The sequence below is a fragment of the Brachycentrus maculatus genome, unplaced genomic scaffold (genome assembly GCF_059751285.1).
Source record: "Brachycentrus maculatus isolate JH-2025_06_01 unplaced genomic scaffold, ASM5975128v1 h1tg000043l, whole genome shotgun sequence".
In the NCBI taxonomy this organism is placed as follows: domain Eukaryota; kingdom Metazoa; phylum Arthropoda; class Insecta; order Trichoptera; family Brachycentridae; genus Brachycentrus; species Brachycentrus maculatus.
Window position 1 is genome coordinate 1,048,377 of NW_028280797.1, and position 18,684 is coordinate 1,067,060.

The 18,684-nt window shown below is 36.3% G+C and overlaps 1 protein-coding gene across 1 annotated transcript in view; it reads right to left on the bottom strand.

The window, feature by feature from the left end:
- Positions 1 to 12,150: 12,150 nt before the first annotated feature.
- The window catches only part of LOC148312331 (diacylglycerol lipase-alpha-like), a 47,499-nt gene continuing 40,965 nt past the window's right edge, over positions 12,151 to 18,684 (bottom strand). The window contains exon 17 of the mRNA XM_088277497.1: positions 12,151 to 13,842. Coding sequence (XP_088133623.1) covers positions 12,226 to 13,842 — 1,617 coding nt within the window. The 3' untranslated portion in view covers positions 12,151 to 12,225. The remainder of the gene's footprint in view (positions 13,843 to 18,684) is intronic.

Genomic DNA, 18,684 nt, shown 5'->3' on the forward strand with positions numbered 1-18,684 from the left:
TGTAGTGACAACTAGCATGTCTCTTATTTTTTTTACCCATATTTATGTTCGTATTTATATTAAATTCTAAAAAAAACAGATTACAGTTATTTAATTTTTTTAAATAAAATTCTTTTGGTAATATCGCTCACTCCTTCAAGACCGTCATAAATCAAAAATCGTCAATTTTCAGTTATGCATGTTTTCGGAATGCCCAGAAAATGTACTTTATCCCAGCAAAAGAGGCGTATTTTTAACTTAATATTTACCCGCTACAGGGCAGAAAGTGTTGTTTTTGCATTTTGAAGAAAAGGTATTGTTTAATATTTTTTTTAAATAGACTAAACATTTTTCAAATGGAGAAAAAACCTTCAGGTTTTACCTAATAAGATGTGTTGGACAGTAAAAAGTTCAATAAGTGGATTGATATTTATTTTTAATATATTGTGTTTTATTTTTAAACTTTAAAAAAGTTCTCCTGTAAAATCAAGTTTTTTGATTTATGACGTTCTTGAAAGGAGTGAGCGATATGTGAAATTTTTCTTATCGTTCATTTTACATCGAACATTTTACAATAGTCCCGTATTCAAATAAATTCAAACAAGTCCCGTGGTTTAAAGTTAAGGGCTTTGATTTCATCACCCGTCACCTTTAATGAGGGATTTGATTTCATCACCTGTCACCTTTAATGAGGGTTTTGATTTCATCACCTGTCACCTTCAATGAGGTATTTGATTTCATCACCCGTCACCGTCGATGAGGGATTTGATATCATCACCCGTCACCATTAATGAGGGATTCAATTTCATCAATCGTCCCAGTAAATGAAAGATTTCATTTTACTCTCTATCCCAGTTAATGAGGAATGTTATTTCATATTCTGTCCCGTTAAATGATGGATATCAATTCTCTACATGTCCCAGATGATGAGGTATGCTATTTCCCATCAATCCCAGTAAATGAGATTCTACTTTACATTAAAAATGCTTAAACTATAAATAATATCTTGGCTTTGACTAAAAAATACAGGTAAACAGGTTTCAATCAAATAAAATTATAATTTTAAATTGAAATTTTACTTGGTAAATACCGCTATTACTTTAAAAAATCTATTGTGACACGTGTTTCCATGCATTCGGCTTCACTTTCAAACACCGTATGTGAATTGTTGGGTAATGGATTGAATTCTACTTTATTTACATAAATGATATGTTACGCGTTTCGTCCTATAAAGACATTATCGAACATGTGTTTGATAATGTCTTAATAAAACATATTATCATATATAATTATGTAAATAAAAAAAAAACCCTTATCCGCACCCCAATGGTGCATAGGGCACTGTGTCACATAAACGCAGTGTTATCTTGATCATTTAAGGAAAGGTGATCAGCCCTCCGCTTCAGGTACCAGTCCATGGTAATATTGAATAAATATTATATTATATATTAATCCCTTACCGCACCCCAATGGTGCATAGGGCACTGCTTCATATAAACGCAGTGTTATCTCGATCGATTACACATGAAGAAAAGGTGATCAGCCCTCCGCTTCAGGTACCAGTCGAGGGTAATATTGAATAAATATTACAGTGAAAAAATCACTTCTATTTATTTTACCTCCCTTGGGAATCGAACCCGGGACCTCCAGAACGGTAGCCGAGCGTGCTGACCATTACACTGCGGAGGCGGACAAATGTACCTCATGTAAATAAAAGTATAATTAAATCCAGTAACCGTGTTTAATTCTGGATATATTACCCAACAATTCAATATGGAATTGTACCAACTGTCTGCAGTTACAATAAACCGTATGTGAAGCTTAGCCTAAATTTGAGAGTTATAACCTCAGATAATGCAGATTTTCTAGAAGCAATATTTACCAAGTAAAAATTCAATTTAAAATGAATATGTAAAATATTATAATTATTTTTATGTGGCTACTAAGTATCGGTAGGAGCACTCTATCATAAACTTCTGTGAATATAAAATGATTCTTCAATATAATTTATCAGCAATAACTGTATGCATAATTTTTAAAATCTATATAAAAAATTGACCCTTCGAACCACCATGAATCATGTCCAGAGAATTAAAAAAATTACCTGAGATTAGAGTATTACCGTAGAACGGAGCTACTTGGACTTTGATGTGTTACTTGAGCCCAGTAGAAAAAAAAAATTTAGAACTGTATTTGGTCTAAACAATAATAACAATAATGAACGTATGGACATGATTAATTGTTTCACTGACAGGTGATTGTCGTCACGATAGGTTCATTATTGTAGACCAAATAATAATAAATAAGAATAAAACCCTTATCTGCATCCCAATGGTGCATAGGGCACTGTGTCTTATAAACGCAGTGTTATCATGATCGTTTTACACATGAAGGAAAGGTGATCAGCCCTCCGCTTCAGGTACCAGTCCATGGTAATATTGAATAAATATTACAGTGAAAAAATTACTTGATTTTTTCACTGTAGACCAAATACAGATTTCAATCTCTTTTTTATACTGGGCTCAAGTAACACATCAAAGTTCAAGTACTGAAATTGATTAGACTGGAAAATAGAGGGTCGACGGTGTGGACAACGCCAGGCCACACACATATTTGAAGACGCGCCAGGAGCTTGGATGGGAAGTTTTTATGCATCAACTCTATATTCCAAACCTGGCACTAAGTGACTTCTACCTGTTCCTGCCTATGGCCAAACCACTTGGGGGTACAAATATGGCCTCCATAGAGGCCTGTGAAAATTGGTTGTCCAAGTTTTTTGCCAATAGGGACAAAAGCTTCTACAAGAGAGGCATTATAAAGTCGTATTCTTGTTGGCAACAAGTTACCAAACAGAACGGCACAAATTTGACTTAAATCGGACGATTGTAAAACTTTTTATTTGGCATTGAAATAAAGCTGAAAATACAAGATTACTTTTTTCCAAATTAGTTCATGTCTTTAAATACGGCGAAGGCGATACTGGAATGCACATATAAACAGAATGTCAGATGACAGACTTCCACGTATCGCCCTCCAAGGCAACCCTGAAGGACGCAGACCCCCAGGCAGACCTCCGAAAACACGGAAAGACAGCTGGGAGTCGACATCCCAAGAGCGACATGCGGAGGCACAAACAGATATCACTAGGATCTACAAAAAGAAGAAGAAGAGACTTTATCCTCAGCCTAATATTCCCATTCCTTCTCTTCCACGCATTGTGAAAATAAACATTCTCAAAATGTGTGGTTTCTATTTTCTTTTCTTTACCATTTGCTCAGACTGATCCAAGGCAACGTGCGGCCATGTAGAGCTAGTTATGAACAGATACAAACCAAGAAAATGGCGGTACCAGCAGAGAGTTGAGAGAATTGAGAGTCAGGACCAATTTGAATCGGAATCAGCTTGCAAACGGACCTAGCTTGATTTGGAGGACATGCTTCACGAGTGCTTAGAAGCGCCAACGCTGGCAAGTCGGCTCAGAGGTATAGTCTATATTTAATGAACGCCATTTAGGATTGGACACCGTTAGCTTTATAATTGACCAAAGACCCTTCATATCATAGAACCTACATTTGTTTATTCTCTAATAATCTAAAACAATCACATATCCTTCTATAATTACTAATTCAATACACTTGTGCTATTGACTGACAATACCATTCAAATCAGATTAAAAAGCACTATATATATATATATATATATATATATATATATATATATATATATATATATATATATATATATATATATATATATATATATATATAATCCGGTCAAGGTGTCGTTATAAAAAAATTCATTGTTTGATCCCTAAGGGATATGTTTAGCATACTTCTCTCCATTGCTCTTTATATTACCCGGAGTTTTTATATGCTTCCTTTTGTTAGGTTGTTAGTTAAATTTCTTGCGTCCAACAGAGAACTGTAGAAGTCCAAGAAGGAGGCCTTTGTTCAATACTGGACACAAGAAAAAAAGCAGCAGAAAAGAGAAAAAATATACGATTTAGAAATGCGGTATCGGAGGCGCATGCTCCGAATTCCGTGGACAGCTAGACGCACCAACGAGTCCATTCGCCAGGAAATACATTCATATGGCTTGACTCTGGCCAATGTCTGTACACGACAGTACTTTGGACATAATGCGCGTGGCAACTAGGATAGCCTGGAAGGACGGTTGGGATGAGTAGCCTGGAGGAGAAGAGAGGGAGAGGAAGATCCCCACATGATGGACCGATGGAGTTAAGGTGGTTGGAGCGCTACGTGCAGCGCAGTCAAGGGATAGCTGGAGAAGAGGCATTGCTTCTACAAGGGTCACAACCCTCAGCAATGAGGAATAAGACGGAGAATATGAAAGACACAAGATGAAAGCTGAACAAGGTGTCCTATCTGGGGCATGTGCTGAGGAGACAAGTACGAGCTGTTGCACCTAGTGGAGGGTCCACGAGGTGTGGGCAGAGGACAGATCTCCTAGATCAAAATTGAATGCATCAAATGATGTGACGTCCAAATATTACTAACCTACAGTATTTTAACTGAATATTTTTTTTGTATGCTGGATTTTAAGAATGCTGGGAACAGGGTGAATGGTGCACTGAAATCAGTTTTAGCAAATAAAAATCTATCAGCGAAAGCTAAACTGGCAGTACACAACTAAGTTCTAAGTTCCAACCCTTATGTATGGAAGCGAAGCAAGTTGGCAAAAGGAGGATGAAAGCAGACTGAATGCAATCGAAACGCGATCCCTCAGACGAATGTGTGGCCAAACAATGTTCGATAGATGTTCGAATGATGAAATAAGGAAAGAATGCAAGGCTGAGATAAGCATGATCGATAAAATTAAGAAAGGTGTGTTGAGATGGTTTGAACGGTTAAACAAATTTATGAGGCGAATGTAGTAGTTGGAAAAAGAAGCAGAGGAAGACCGAGGAAAACTTGGCACAATCAGGTATGTCAAATACTTGAAAGCGGCCGGGTCAGGAGTCGTAATAATCGTCGAATATGTATGAGGAGATGCATGAATGTAGAACAGGCGAAGAATGTTTGCAAAGACAGAGTGGTGTGGCGTTCGATTCTCTCTGCCTACCCCTGTGGGGAATCGGCTTAATGGTTAGTTAGTTCAGTTTTTTTTTATGTTGATTTTACTAAAATATTATTTTTTTTAAATCGTATGCACCTGATATAACAATGATTGGTTAAAATTTCAATACTATTCGTTGTAAAACAGAAACTGTGTAAAAAATTCCCTCCGAAGATTTGTATAAAAATAGAAAAATACGAAAACGGCATCTAGTTTTATATTAAAAGTGATGAAAAATTGTCAGTCAATAAACCAAGTATGGGAGAGTGGGGTATATTGGACCGTCGGGATACAAAGTGTACCATTGGATTACATTGTACCATTTCATAATTTTCACAGAACATTGTACCAATAGGTTTGCATTACTGTACAAATTCATGATCATGACCAAATTTTAAAATAGCAATTTTTAACTAAAATATACATAATTTTATTTTTGTTCTTCTTCTTACCCTCAATGGTGCATAGGGCACTGCGTCAGATTTACGCAATTTTTGGTTGATCGTTAATTAAATGAAGGCAAGGTGATCAATCGTACGCTTCAGGTACCTGTCCAGGGTAATATTTAATAAATATGTTTAGTGAAAACACACATACATTCATAATTTTTTTGAAAATAAAACATAAATAATTATGTATTTATACACAGTATGGTACATTGAAATGGTCTTTTAATAAATCGGCCAAATGTCAATGTCAAATGTTTTGAAGAGATACAGTGCCCTATGCACTATTTGGTGCGGTTAGTAGGTTAGTTAGTTGCGGTAACTTGGCTTAAACATGAGTTGTACTCACTAGCCATTGGAAACATAGGTGAACTCCGCGCATATTTAGTTGGAAGGACAGGTACTCTGAATAAAGATTGAGACGTGTGACGGGTAAGGTAGCGGTAGTGATCAATATAACACTGTGGCAATATGATGCAGTGCTCTATGCACCATCGGGTACGGATAAGTGTTTAAAGAAGAAGATTTATCCAGATTGGCAGTGACGGGAGTAATGAAAGCTATCAAATGTGAATTAACAGTAAAAACAGGATACAATTTTGTTTGATATTTTCTATAATTTTCATAGTTAGTTCATAAAATAAGATTGCTTTGCAAGAGAGGTCTGTCGGGAAGCCTAAATGTTCCTGTATTCAATTTAGGAGTGCAGTTAGGACACCTTTCGATATCTTTCAATGGTCCAATGTACGCTACTTCCCCCTGACATTATTTAATACACTATTTTATAATGCAATAAAATGATAATTTAAAACAAATTGTTCAAATTCATATTACGTCTAAGTTATTTATTTTAATTTAAAATCCTTTTAATGCTATTCGCAAATAGCTAAGTGTTTTTAGATATTTATATTTTTAATTAGTTATCGCTTTAAACATGCAAAACCGATGCTATTTAATTATATATACATATATTTTTCGACTTCCAAGCAAAGGTGAAGAAGAATATGGAAGTCTGGGCATTTACGGGGCTGACGACCGTCATATGCTGGTTTAAGTGAAAACTTTACACACGTGTAACATTCACAGATTCTACCCATAATTGACAACCACACTACTCATATTTTGGAAACTTCTAGATATATTGATCAAACTAGTATGCGCAAACAATAGCCATATCTATGGTGGGATGAGGAAAGCTTTCATTAAGCAGAGACTCTTTGCATTCGTATGTGAGGTCCGAATCTTGGATTATATTTACATACTTGAGAAACGCTTGAAAATATCATTTTAAATTCAATTAATTTTAGCTTAACATTTGACCAGTTAATTTATTTACAACATTTTGAGTGTGTCCAAATACTTGTTCACAAATCTGGATTATATCCAGATTTATATGACTGCCGCCTCCATCGGTCCGTCGGAACAAAGGCAAAATAAAGGAATGGGTAAATGATCAAGAGTTAGTTCTATGAAAATTGTAAAATGTTTATATTCTTAATTTTTCTCTCTTTTTTGTGTCTATATTATGTTAAAATCGTTAAAAACAATACAAAATGTATTCAAGAAGAACTCCACCGACAAGACACACATTTTAAATATGTTTAAAATTGTAATTTAAATAAATGAATACAATTTATGTTGAACTTCTAAGAATTTGAGTAGTGTGGTTGTCAATAATAGGTGGAATTGATGAATGTTACACGTGTGTAAAGTGATCACTTAAACCAGCCTATGACGGTCGTCAGCCCCGTAAATGCCCAGACTTCCATATTCTTCTTCATCTTTGATGAGATAAGATAAGTATTCCATATCATTGTAAATATTGCAGAAAACGAAAAAATATATATATCTGAAAACGAGTATGTTATAAATTAATTTAATTCCCATCCGTATTTAAAAGCAGCTTCTGAGGAGCGAGTGGAGGTTTGTGGGCGCTTATTAGGTTTGTTTTAACCCTTTAACCGCGTTCACTTTGTTCCTGAGAGAAGCCCGTGCGCGGCGGTATTTCGCCGTTTTTTAAATGATTACTTTTATCATGTATTTAGTTAAGAAAGTATTAATTTTCCCAAACAAAAACGTTCAATGGGATTCATTGTGCCTTTTTGGTACTCTATAATACACTCGTGTCACATTATTCTTGAAATATATCGTAATATAAACAAATAAGATCGTAACATAAATAAATCAAAGCACGCATCGTGTGTCACTCTTACCCACTGGCGATGCGTAGCATCGAGAGTGAGACAGATATAGGGCATGATTATGGCGCGGACTAATTACCGACCGTAAGAAAAATCAGGGATCTGTTCTTTTATTTATCCTTGTGATGTTACAAATTATTAGTCAGATATTTCAACAGATGTCATAAGGCCGAGGATTGACGTATTATTTTATCTAAAGTCCCACACCATGGAAAAATCCCTCCAAGTTGAACTGAGGTTGGAAACTTGGAGCAAAGTAAAAACACATACGGTTATGTCAGCCGCGTACGGGGAATGTTTTGTGAAAACACATCCGTGGATCAGGTTAATAGGATCTGCATCGATGCATGTTTAAAGCGATTTTTAGGGCAAATTTAAAGTTGATATAACTCCTATTTTACGTACATATGTCTTCAATGAGGTTCAACACTTAAACTAAGCATTTACAAATATAGTATATCGTACAAATAACAAGTATATCCACAATACAAAATTTCCTAATTTAATTTCACATAAGATTTTTTACTGATACCATAGTCATACAGTAGAAAGTGACCAAGATCATTGACTAATTGATATCTTACTAGCTTAATATTGCCCTGAAAAAAATCCCAAAGGATTTTAAACTTGAAAGTATTATAAATTGATTTCTTAAAAATGACTAACTGCATGGATGTTTATTTTGTTGCCAAGCAAAAGTGACCTAAATGGCCCTCCTGAATATTTTACGTTTTGTTAGTTGGTCACTTTCTCCTGTACGACTACGATATATCAACACAGATGGAAAAGAATATGCAAGTCTGGACATTGTCGGGGCTTATGACCTATCATGGTCCGGTTTAAGTGATCACTTTATACACACATTGACTATTCTACCCATGGTTATTTTACGTACCAGGGGACGCCTGAAAATACCGCTGTCAATTTTTATCAATTTGATTTTGGACCAGTATTTTAATCACAATATCTTGAGTTGACCATATGAAGGTTTCTTCTAGTGAATTTCTCTGGCTTATTTAAACCATAGATGTCGCCAGTAAAGCTACATGCACTTGATTTCAAGTAAAAATTCCAACTAACTAACTAACTAACCCTCACATTGCTCACCGCAAGGGTAGGCAGAGAGAATATAACACCATACCAATCTGTCTATGTAAACAATCTTCGTTTTTTCCACATTCATGCGTCTCCTCATACATACCTGCCGATTATTCCGACTCCTGACCTTACCACATCCAAGTAGGTACATATTTGAAATACTTGATCTTGCCAAATTTTCCTGGTCTTTCTCTGCTTCCTAGGCGCCTCCGTAGTGTAATGGACAGCACGCTCGGCTACCGTTCTGGAGGTTCCGGGTTCGATTCCCAGGGGGGATCAATTAAATATAATTGATTTTTTCACTCTGATATTTATTGTCCGCCTCCGTAGTGTAATGGTCAGCACGCTCGGCTACCGTTCAGGAGGTCCCGGGTTCGATTCCCAAGAGGGGTAAAATAAATATAAGTGATTTTTTTTCACTGTAATATTTATTCAATATTAACATGGACTGGTACCTGAAGCGGGGGGCTGATCACCTTTCCTTCATGTGTAAACGATCAAGATAACACTGCGTTTATATGACACAGTGCCCTATGCACCATTGGGATGCGGATAAGGGTTTTATTATATATTATTAATATTTATTGAATATTACCCTGGACTGGTACCTGAAGCGGAGGGCTGATCACCTGTCCTTCGTGTGTTAATGATCAGAAAACACTGTGTTTACATAATGTAGTGCCCATGCACCATTGGGGTGTGAATAAGGGTTTGAATTGAATTCTCTGCTTCTATTAGCAACCACATTCGCCTCATAAATTTGTTTCACTATTCTTTCTTTATTTATTTGTTCCACGTGCCCAAACCATCTTGATAAACCTTTTTTAACCGGTTAACTGCCAAAGGCGTCTTAAGACGCATAATTTTCTGTGAACGGAGCGCCACTCATACAAAAATTACGTCTTAAGACGCGCCGTTTTAGTTGGGCTTTTACTAAAGAAAATCCATTATTTAAAATGCACAAATATATTGAACGCATAGTGACATCTATTGAGAATATCTTTGCATACTTAGAATAGAAACAGAATTTGTTTTTACCGCTTTAAACGTAAATTAAAGATTTGTCGTCGGAACAACTAATGGCGCTCAGGGTTGTCCAATAATCCCCGAGTTGCCGTCACTGCCGAATCTGATGACAGTGATTTTAGTGTCGATTCTGATGATTTTTTATTTTTATTTTTTTTTTAATCATAATGTGTGTGTGTGTGTGTATACTTTTAATATTAAACTAACATAAACAATTACTTTTGACATATAATATAGTTTTCATATTTTCTAAGACAAATTTTGTGACAACCCTGCACCATGAACAATTAATTTTTTGATTATGGATAAATGACTGCACGACTGGCGCGCTCTTCATTTATTTGGTAAGTTTTATAAATAAACGTTATTACACTTTCAATAACAATATATTTAGGTTTTATTTTTGTGGTAAAATTGGCGGCGTGCTGGCTACCGCCATACATGTACCTGCCGGCAGTTAACCGTTTAATTTGATGGATAGTGCTGATCTCAGCATTGCATTCTTTCTTTATATCGCCATTCAAACATCTGTCATCTAGTATAAATACGGCTTCTGAAATTTAAGTAGTGTGGTTGTCAATCATGGGTAGGATGGTGAATATAACACGTGGGTAAATATTATCATGGGTAAGTTGACGGGAGCACAAGCTGCTCGCCGGCATTACCATTGCATAGGGGGGCCCAACATCTTGGACATGCCCCAACCCAAGAAGACCGAGAAGACCGAGAAGAAGGCGCAATAATACGGCGGTTCTACTTTCCCCCCTTCAGACTCAGCCGATTGACGATGTTTTATCTTTAAAATGGCACTATATAAATCGTTGGGTAATATATCAAAAATAAAACAAGGTTTATTGAATTGAATTCTAAATTTTTTTTTGTAAACCCTCATCCGCACCCGTTGGTGCATAGGGCACTGCATCATATAAACGCAATGTTATCTTGATCATGAAGGAATGGTGATCAGCCCTCCGCTTCAGGTACCAGTCCAGGGTAGTATTGAATAAATATTAGAGTGAAAAAATCACTTATATTTATTTGACCCCCCCAGGGAATCGAACCCGGGACCTTCAGTGCGGTAGCCGAGCGTGCTGACCATTACACTACGGAAGCGGACATTTATTTAGGTATATGTTGATACGTAACACTCATTTGTGTTTTGATAATGTCTTAAGAAGACGAAACGCGTCACGTATTAACATATACATAAATAAATGTAGAATTCAATCCAATTAACCTTGTTTAACCGGATCCACGCGGCTCGCATAACCGTATGTGTTTTCACAAAACATGTCCCATACGCGGCTGACATAAGTGTGTTCTTACATTGCTCCAAGTTTCGAACCTCAGTTCAACTTAGAGGGATTTTTTCATGGTGTGGAACTTTGGATAAAATAATACGTCAATTATTGGCCTTATGACATCTGTTGAAATATCTGACTAATAATTTGTAACATCACAAGGATAAATAAAAGAACAGATCCCTTATTTTTCTCGAGGTCGGTAATTAGTCTGCGCCATAATCATGCCCTATATCTGTCTCACTCTCGACGCTACGCATCGCCAGTGGGTAAGAGTGACACACGATGCGTGCTTTGATTTATTTATGCTACGATCTAATTTGTTTATATTACGATAAATTTCAAGAATAATGCGACACAAGTGTATTATAGAGTACCAAAAAGGCACAATGAATCCCATTGAACGTTTTTGTTTAGGAAAATAAATCATTTCCTAACTAAATACATGATAAAAGTAATCATTTAAAAAACGGCGAAATACCGCCGCGCACGGACGTCTCTTAGGAACAAAGTTAACGCGGTTAAAAGGTTAATTTTGGATATATTACCCGACAATTCAATATGGAATTCTACCAACTGTCTGCAGTTACAATAAATAAGCTATATAAATCATTCAAGATTATTATTATTATTGTTACACACTGCATAGTGATCACTCATATCCGGCCAACACAAGCCCAGACTTCCATATTCTCCTACATCTATGTTGAGATATCGATATAAACCGAGAATTCGCAAATAAAAATTTACAACATTTTGAGTGTGTCCAAATACTTGTTCACAAAATCTGGATTATCTCCAATTACAGGAGTTATTTTCATATTATTTTTGACATCTCATCAAAGATGAAGAAGAATATGGAAGTCTGGGCATTTACGGGGCTGACGACCAAAGTAAAAAGATCACTTAAACCAGCCTATGACGGTCGTCAGCCCCGTAAATGCCCAGACTTCCATATTCTTCTTCATCTTTGATGAGATGTCAAAAAATAATAAAAATTTATATTTACACAAGGAAAATATTACAAGATTATACAAACTGTCGATAAATTGGAAGATTTTTCACTAGACGTCTCTTTATTATAAAGTTTCGTTCATTTCAAACACTGCTTTCTCCTTTATTAACTAAGGAATCAATCGGATACACATACTTTTTTCTTTTAACGTAGCTTATAGGAGGGGAATGTGTGACGGAACCTCCGATACTGCTGAGAAGAGGTAGAGATTCATTTTTTCTCGACAAGGCATTGCGATCCGCAATAGTCTTGCATTTCTTCTTCTGTTTTGTCTCTCGTTCTTTCGCGACGAGTTTCTCGGACTCGGAGTCTTCTAGAAGTCGTGCGCCCTCGCCGCGGCTCTGCCCGTGCAGGGGACTTCCTTCGGAAGACAGGCTGCTTCCGTAGACCAGCTTGGGCTTGCAATTCCCCGGACTCAAGTGCTGGATGTCGCACGACTCGTAAGAGTGCATCGATGTTTTCGTGCTTAAGAACAGCTCGCTGGACGTTGAGGCGTCTTTTGCGGAGACATTCGCTATAGTGTCTTGGAGATTGCGTTTTAGTACGCTGCCGTTTGCGTTTTTTTTCCCGGTTTGAGGTGTTTTTGCTTCGGCGGTCATGTCTAAGAAGTTCGGGTCGCTTTTGGTGATGAAACTCTCATCAGATGACTTGCTTTCGATGAAGTTTTCCGCAGAATGGAAGCCCTCTTTGACGTTTAAACAGAAGTCATCGGTTTGGTCGACGTCTGTCTTACGGCCCCGGAACGGACTATCGGATCTGTCCAAGGATGGCACGTATTTGAGCGGACTTCTCAGTACGGGAAGAGCAGTTCGTACGGTTGCCAGCTGTCCGGACTCCGCACTGGTAGCCGACTCGAAGCTAGACTCCCGGCTTGAGTTGCTCAGAGACCCGTCGACTCTTCTGCCAAGAAACCTGAAGTTCTGATTCATCTTCTGGTACTTGACTACGTTTTTTATATCGTCCGCGCAGTTGGCGAGGTTGCCCGTGATCTTGGGAGTTCTTCTCAGGACTTTGGGTGTAGACAGCGCGTATTCGGGGGTCGGTTCAGAGTCCGCGTCTCTGGATACAGAAGCGACTGTGATGATGTTAACGCATCTGTCATTGCCCCTGTTGAGGCTGGTACGAGAACTAATGCTGGACAGCTCCGAGAGGCTCTCCGGGCTTGCGAGCGGAGCTAATCCGAACCAATCATCATGGATTAAGTCCACTTTATCTTTTTCTTTTGTGAATACGGCTATATCTCCTTTCTGTTGGGTTCTTCCTAGAGGATACCCGAGGTTTTCCGTTCTATAGTCTCCGTTCGACATGTTGCCAAAGTTGTACACGCCTAGCGGTTGCTTCATATGGCGATCGCTAAACGCGCTAGGTGTTAGAGTCCTCGATGTCCCCGCCGCGTTGAATTGTTCGTCTAATAGCGACGCAAAGTCATAACTGAGGATGGAGTTCAACTGATTTGGCGAGTGGATCTTTGAGGTCATCTTAACAGTGGTCGAAGAACTGTTGTGAATGCTCTCCGTTACGGAGTTTGTCTTGGAGCTGTCTGGGTGTACGTTGACCGTCGGGCTTTGCAGGCTGGTAAAGGAGGTCTCTAGACACAATCGATGAGGAGGAGTGAGTCCTTGAAGATTCAAGGGTCCAGCTGTGAGATGATGACTGAGAGACGTCCGTTGCGGTTTCCGCGGACCCGTCTGAGTTACAACCTGAAATAACGAACATAGTATACATCACAATCTATTTTTTATTTCTTTAGTTACCTTACATTATATTAAATTCAAACTATTTTTAACACTCAATTTGCATCATATATTTATATCTTCTTACAGTAAACAATACATTTATTTTAAAATTCTTTCAGACTCTTTTCATTCTTCATACATTCAGGCATCTCATCACACATTTTCAAACCCTTATACATTATACAATTTTGCCACTCTATGAGCAATATATCAAATAAAATAAAACACTTTCCCAAAAAAAAACTAACTAGCTAACCACCATGCTACTTCTCTGCAGGGGTAGGCAGAAAGAATAGAAAACCACACCACTCTGTCTTTGCAAGCAACCTTCGCCTCTTCTGCATTCACGCATCTTCTCATATACTGACTGCTAAACTTGCTTACTGCTAGAGCTAAACTGTCTGTACACAACGGGGTTCTGGTTTCAACTATGATGTACAGAAGTGAAGCATGGAGTTGGCAAAAGAAATATGAAAGTAGACTGAATGCAGTCGGGATGCCATCTCTCAGTGCGGCAAGACCATGTATGGTAGATGTTCCAATGGTGATATAAGGAAAGGGTGCAAGGCTGAGATGAACACTATCCAGCAAACTAAGGAAGGCGGCTTGGGATGGTTCGGGAAGGATGAGAGTAGACTGGATGCAGTCGGGATGCCATCTCTCAGTGCGGCAAGACCATGTATGGTAGATGTTCCAATGGTGATATAAGGAAAGGGTGCAAGGTTGAGATGAGCACTATCCAGCAAACTAAGGAAGGCGGCTTGGGATGGTTTGGGAAGGATGAGAGTAGACTGGATGCAGTCGGGATGCCATCTCTCAGTGCGGCAAGACCATGTATGGTAGATGTTCCAATGGTGATATAAGGAAAGGGTGCAAGGCTGAGATGAGCACTATCCAGCAAACTAAGGAAGGCGGCTTGGGATGGTTTGGGAAGGATGAGAGTAGACTGGATGCAGTCGGGATGCCATCTCTCAGTGCGGCAAGACCATGTATGGTAGATGTTCCAATGGTGATATAAGGAAAGGGTGCAAGGCTGAGATGAGCACTATCCAGCAAACTAAGGAAGGCGGCTTGGGATGGTTTGGGAAGGATGAGAGTAGACTGGATGCAGTCGGGATGCAGAGTAGACTGGATGCAGTCAGATCAGGAGTTGGAATAATCAGCGGGTAAGTATGAGGAGATGCATGAATGTGAAAGAGGTGAAGAATCTTTACAAAGACAGATTGGTGTGGTGTTCTATTCTTTCTGCCTACCCCTGCGGAGGACCAGCATGATGGTTAGTTAGTTAGTTTTTGTTTAAATATAATTTTATGGTAAATTATTGAAATTTTTACGTAACAGACACGGGCAACCAACTACTATACAGTGCCTGACAGCTCTAGAAATAAAGCCAAAATAAGGTTTATAGTGTCAGTCACCAGTGGCTGACAAGGCGCATTCGGAATGTCCCGTGTAAGGCACCGATGGCTGACATGCCAGTCTACGTGTTAAATAATAAAAAAACACACTAAAATTAGCAAATTCCATTACGATTAGTATACAATCTACTTACAAAACCGCCGTCTAAATACAAAAAGCGCCATCTCCAAATTCAAATCAAATCTAATATACATCTAACATATCTTTGTCTACTATTGTAAAATAATCTTTTTATATACTATTGCTATTATACTATTTTTAAGATATTTTGTACTAAAATATTACTTTTAGTAATTAAATAAAACAATATAAAAAATTGGTACTACTTCATATTTTTACCGTATATGCTATTCGATAATCGATAATTGGACGAGAATTGAGAGTGAAACTTCAAGGGCGCGTCACATTTATTAGGTGCATTTCGTTACACGAGGGAGAAGAAAGATATAACTTTTTACATATCTGTGACATGTAAAAACTTTTTTTTTTTAAAACAGTTTTCGTGAGCACAATGGCAGCGCCATCTGTTCAACGTTACAGCAACGTAAGCAATACTGAAAATTGATCATGGCGGACAGCGTGCTTCTTGACAGCTGCAAATATTTGTATACCCGCAAGCGTTTTGAAATTGAACATTTTAGAAATGTATTTATTCCTCTTTTGTTTCTTTTCCATCTAAACAGACTGAGCCACAGCAACACGCGTAAAAATAAAAACAAAAAATATAAACTAAAAGCGATAGTTTGTATTATAAGTATTACGATAGAAGTTGAGAGAAAAAAATATAAATAATTTGAAATAGTGTAAATTTTTTTAAAATGTTATATGGGGTGGTGGAAAATAGGTTTATCAAATCAAAATGTAAAAAAAACAAGGAAGACAAAGAAGTTGGATCAGGTGAGGAGTTGAGGGGGATAGTAAGTTGAATCCAAGGGGGAATGGTTATATACATTGACAGAATATAAAAGTTTTTAAAAATTTGTCAAATTTTGAGAACACTTCTTTAGAATTTGTTTATTTTTTATTGATATAACAAAGTCTTTCATACAACATTTTGAGTGTGTCCAAATACTTGTTCACAAAAAATTATAATTATCTGGTCAAATTATGAGCTTAAATAATAAAAATGAAAATGGTATTTTCTGGCGTTTCTCACGTGTGTGATTATAATCCAGGATTCGGACCTCACATACTAATATATATGGAACTTCCAAGAATTTGAGTAGTGTGGTTGTCAATAATGGGTAGAATTGGTGAATGTTACACGTGAGTAAAGTGATCACTTAAACCAGCCTATGACGGTCGTCAGCCCCGTAAATGCCCAGACTTCCATATTCTTCTTCATCTTTGATGAGATGTCAAAAAATAAGTCTTTCATGATAACCCTTACTGGTCCAATGTGGAATCTCATTCGTCATTGATTTTTTCCTCTTAGGTCCCGTGTCGGGTGTTATTCCACATTTTTTTCATCATCAGTATTATTTATTTAAATTCCAAGCTTACATTTTTGTCACTCGTATAGATACGAGGGACCTAAGAGGAAAAAATCCATGTCGAATGAGATTCCACATTGGACCAGTAAGGGTTAATATAATTTACTACAGTAAAACCTCGATATACCGTCTGCCTCCGTAGTGCAATGGTCAGCCTGCTCGGCTACCGTTCTGGAGGTCCCGGGTTCGATTTCGATTTCGAGCAGAGGACAAGAGATTTTTTTCCAATTAGTATATAACTGTCTACCTAGATTTTTTTTTTAAATTTTGGGTTACTGTACAAATAGAGAACGAAACACGTACGTATTTTAAAAATGACCTTTAATATATATTTTTTTAGGTTGAAATTTATTTTAAGAAGTTGTTATTTGAAAAAATAAACATGCTTTTTATATGTATGTGTTTAAAAATTGACTAAACAGTTGATTCCGCTATATTGAGACGCATTAAGATGAGGAAATTTAGTTTAATCTAATCTGAATCTAGTGTAATTTAGGTCAATTGACCGAATCTAGTGTAAAACTAATCAAGTGTAACATCATCAAATCAAAAATGCAAAGTTTTTCCTGGTCAAAGATAAAAATTTCCATATCGCTCACTCCTTTCAAGAACGTCATACATCAAAAAACTTGATTTTTCACGAGAACGTTTTTAAAGTTTAAAAATATAATACAATGTTTTAAAAATAAATATCGAGCCACTTATGAACTTTTTACTGTGCAACAGATCTTTTTAGGTAAAACCTTAAGGTTTTTTCTCCATTTAAAAAATACCTTTTATTCAAAATGCAAAAACAGCACTTTCTGCCCTGTAGCGGGTAAATATTAAGTTAAAAATATGCCGCTTTTGCTGGGATATAGTACATTTTCTGGGCATTCCGAAAGCATGTAAGTTAATTTTTAAATAATATAAATATATTTATATATATATATATATATATATATATATATATATATATATATATATATATATATATATATATATATATATATATATATATATATATATATATATATATATATATATATATATATATATATATATATATATATATATATATATATATATATATATATATATATATATATATATATATATATATATATATATATATATATATATATATATATATATATATATATATATATATATATATATATATATATATATATATATATATATATATATATATATATATATATATATATATATATATATATATATATATATATATATATATATATATATTTATATATATATATATATATATATATATATTTATATATATATATATATATAGAACTAACTAACCATCACGCCGCTTCTCCGCAGGGATAGGCAGAGAGAATAGAGCGCCACACCACTCTGTCCTTGCAAACATTCTTCGCCTCCTCCACGTTCATGCATCTCCTCATACATACCCGCCGATTGTTACGACTCCTAACCTGACCACTTTCAAGTATTTGGCATACCTGATCGTGCCATGTTTTTCTCGGTCTTCCTTCTGCTTCTTTTCCCACTCGCCTCATTCGCCTCATAAATTTGTTTTACCGTTCTTTCGTCACTCATTCGTTCCACATGTCCAAACCATCTCAACACACCTTTCTTAATTTTATCGATAATGCTTATCTCAGCTTTGCATTCCTTCCTTATTTCACTATTCGCACATCTATCATACATCGTTTTGTCGCACATATATATATATATATATATATATATATATATATATATATATATATATATATATATATATATATATATATATATATATATGTATATTTATATATATACTAAACAATGTACTACACGGAGTCAACTGTATATGAATGTATATTAATTATAATTTTTTAAACTATGAAAAAAGTGTCTATAAAAATAACTATATAGTAAATAC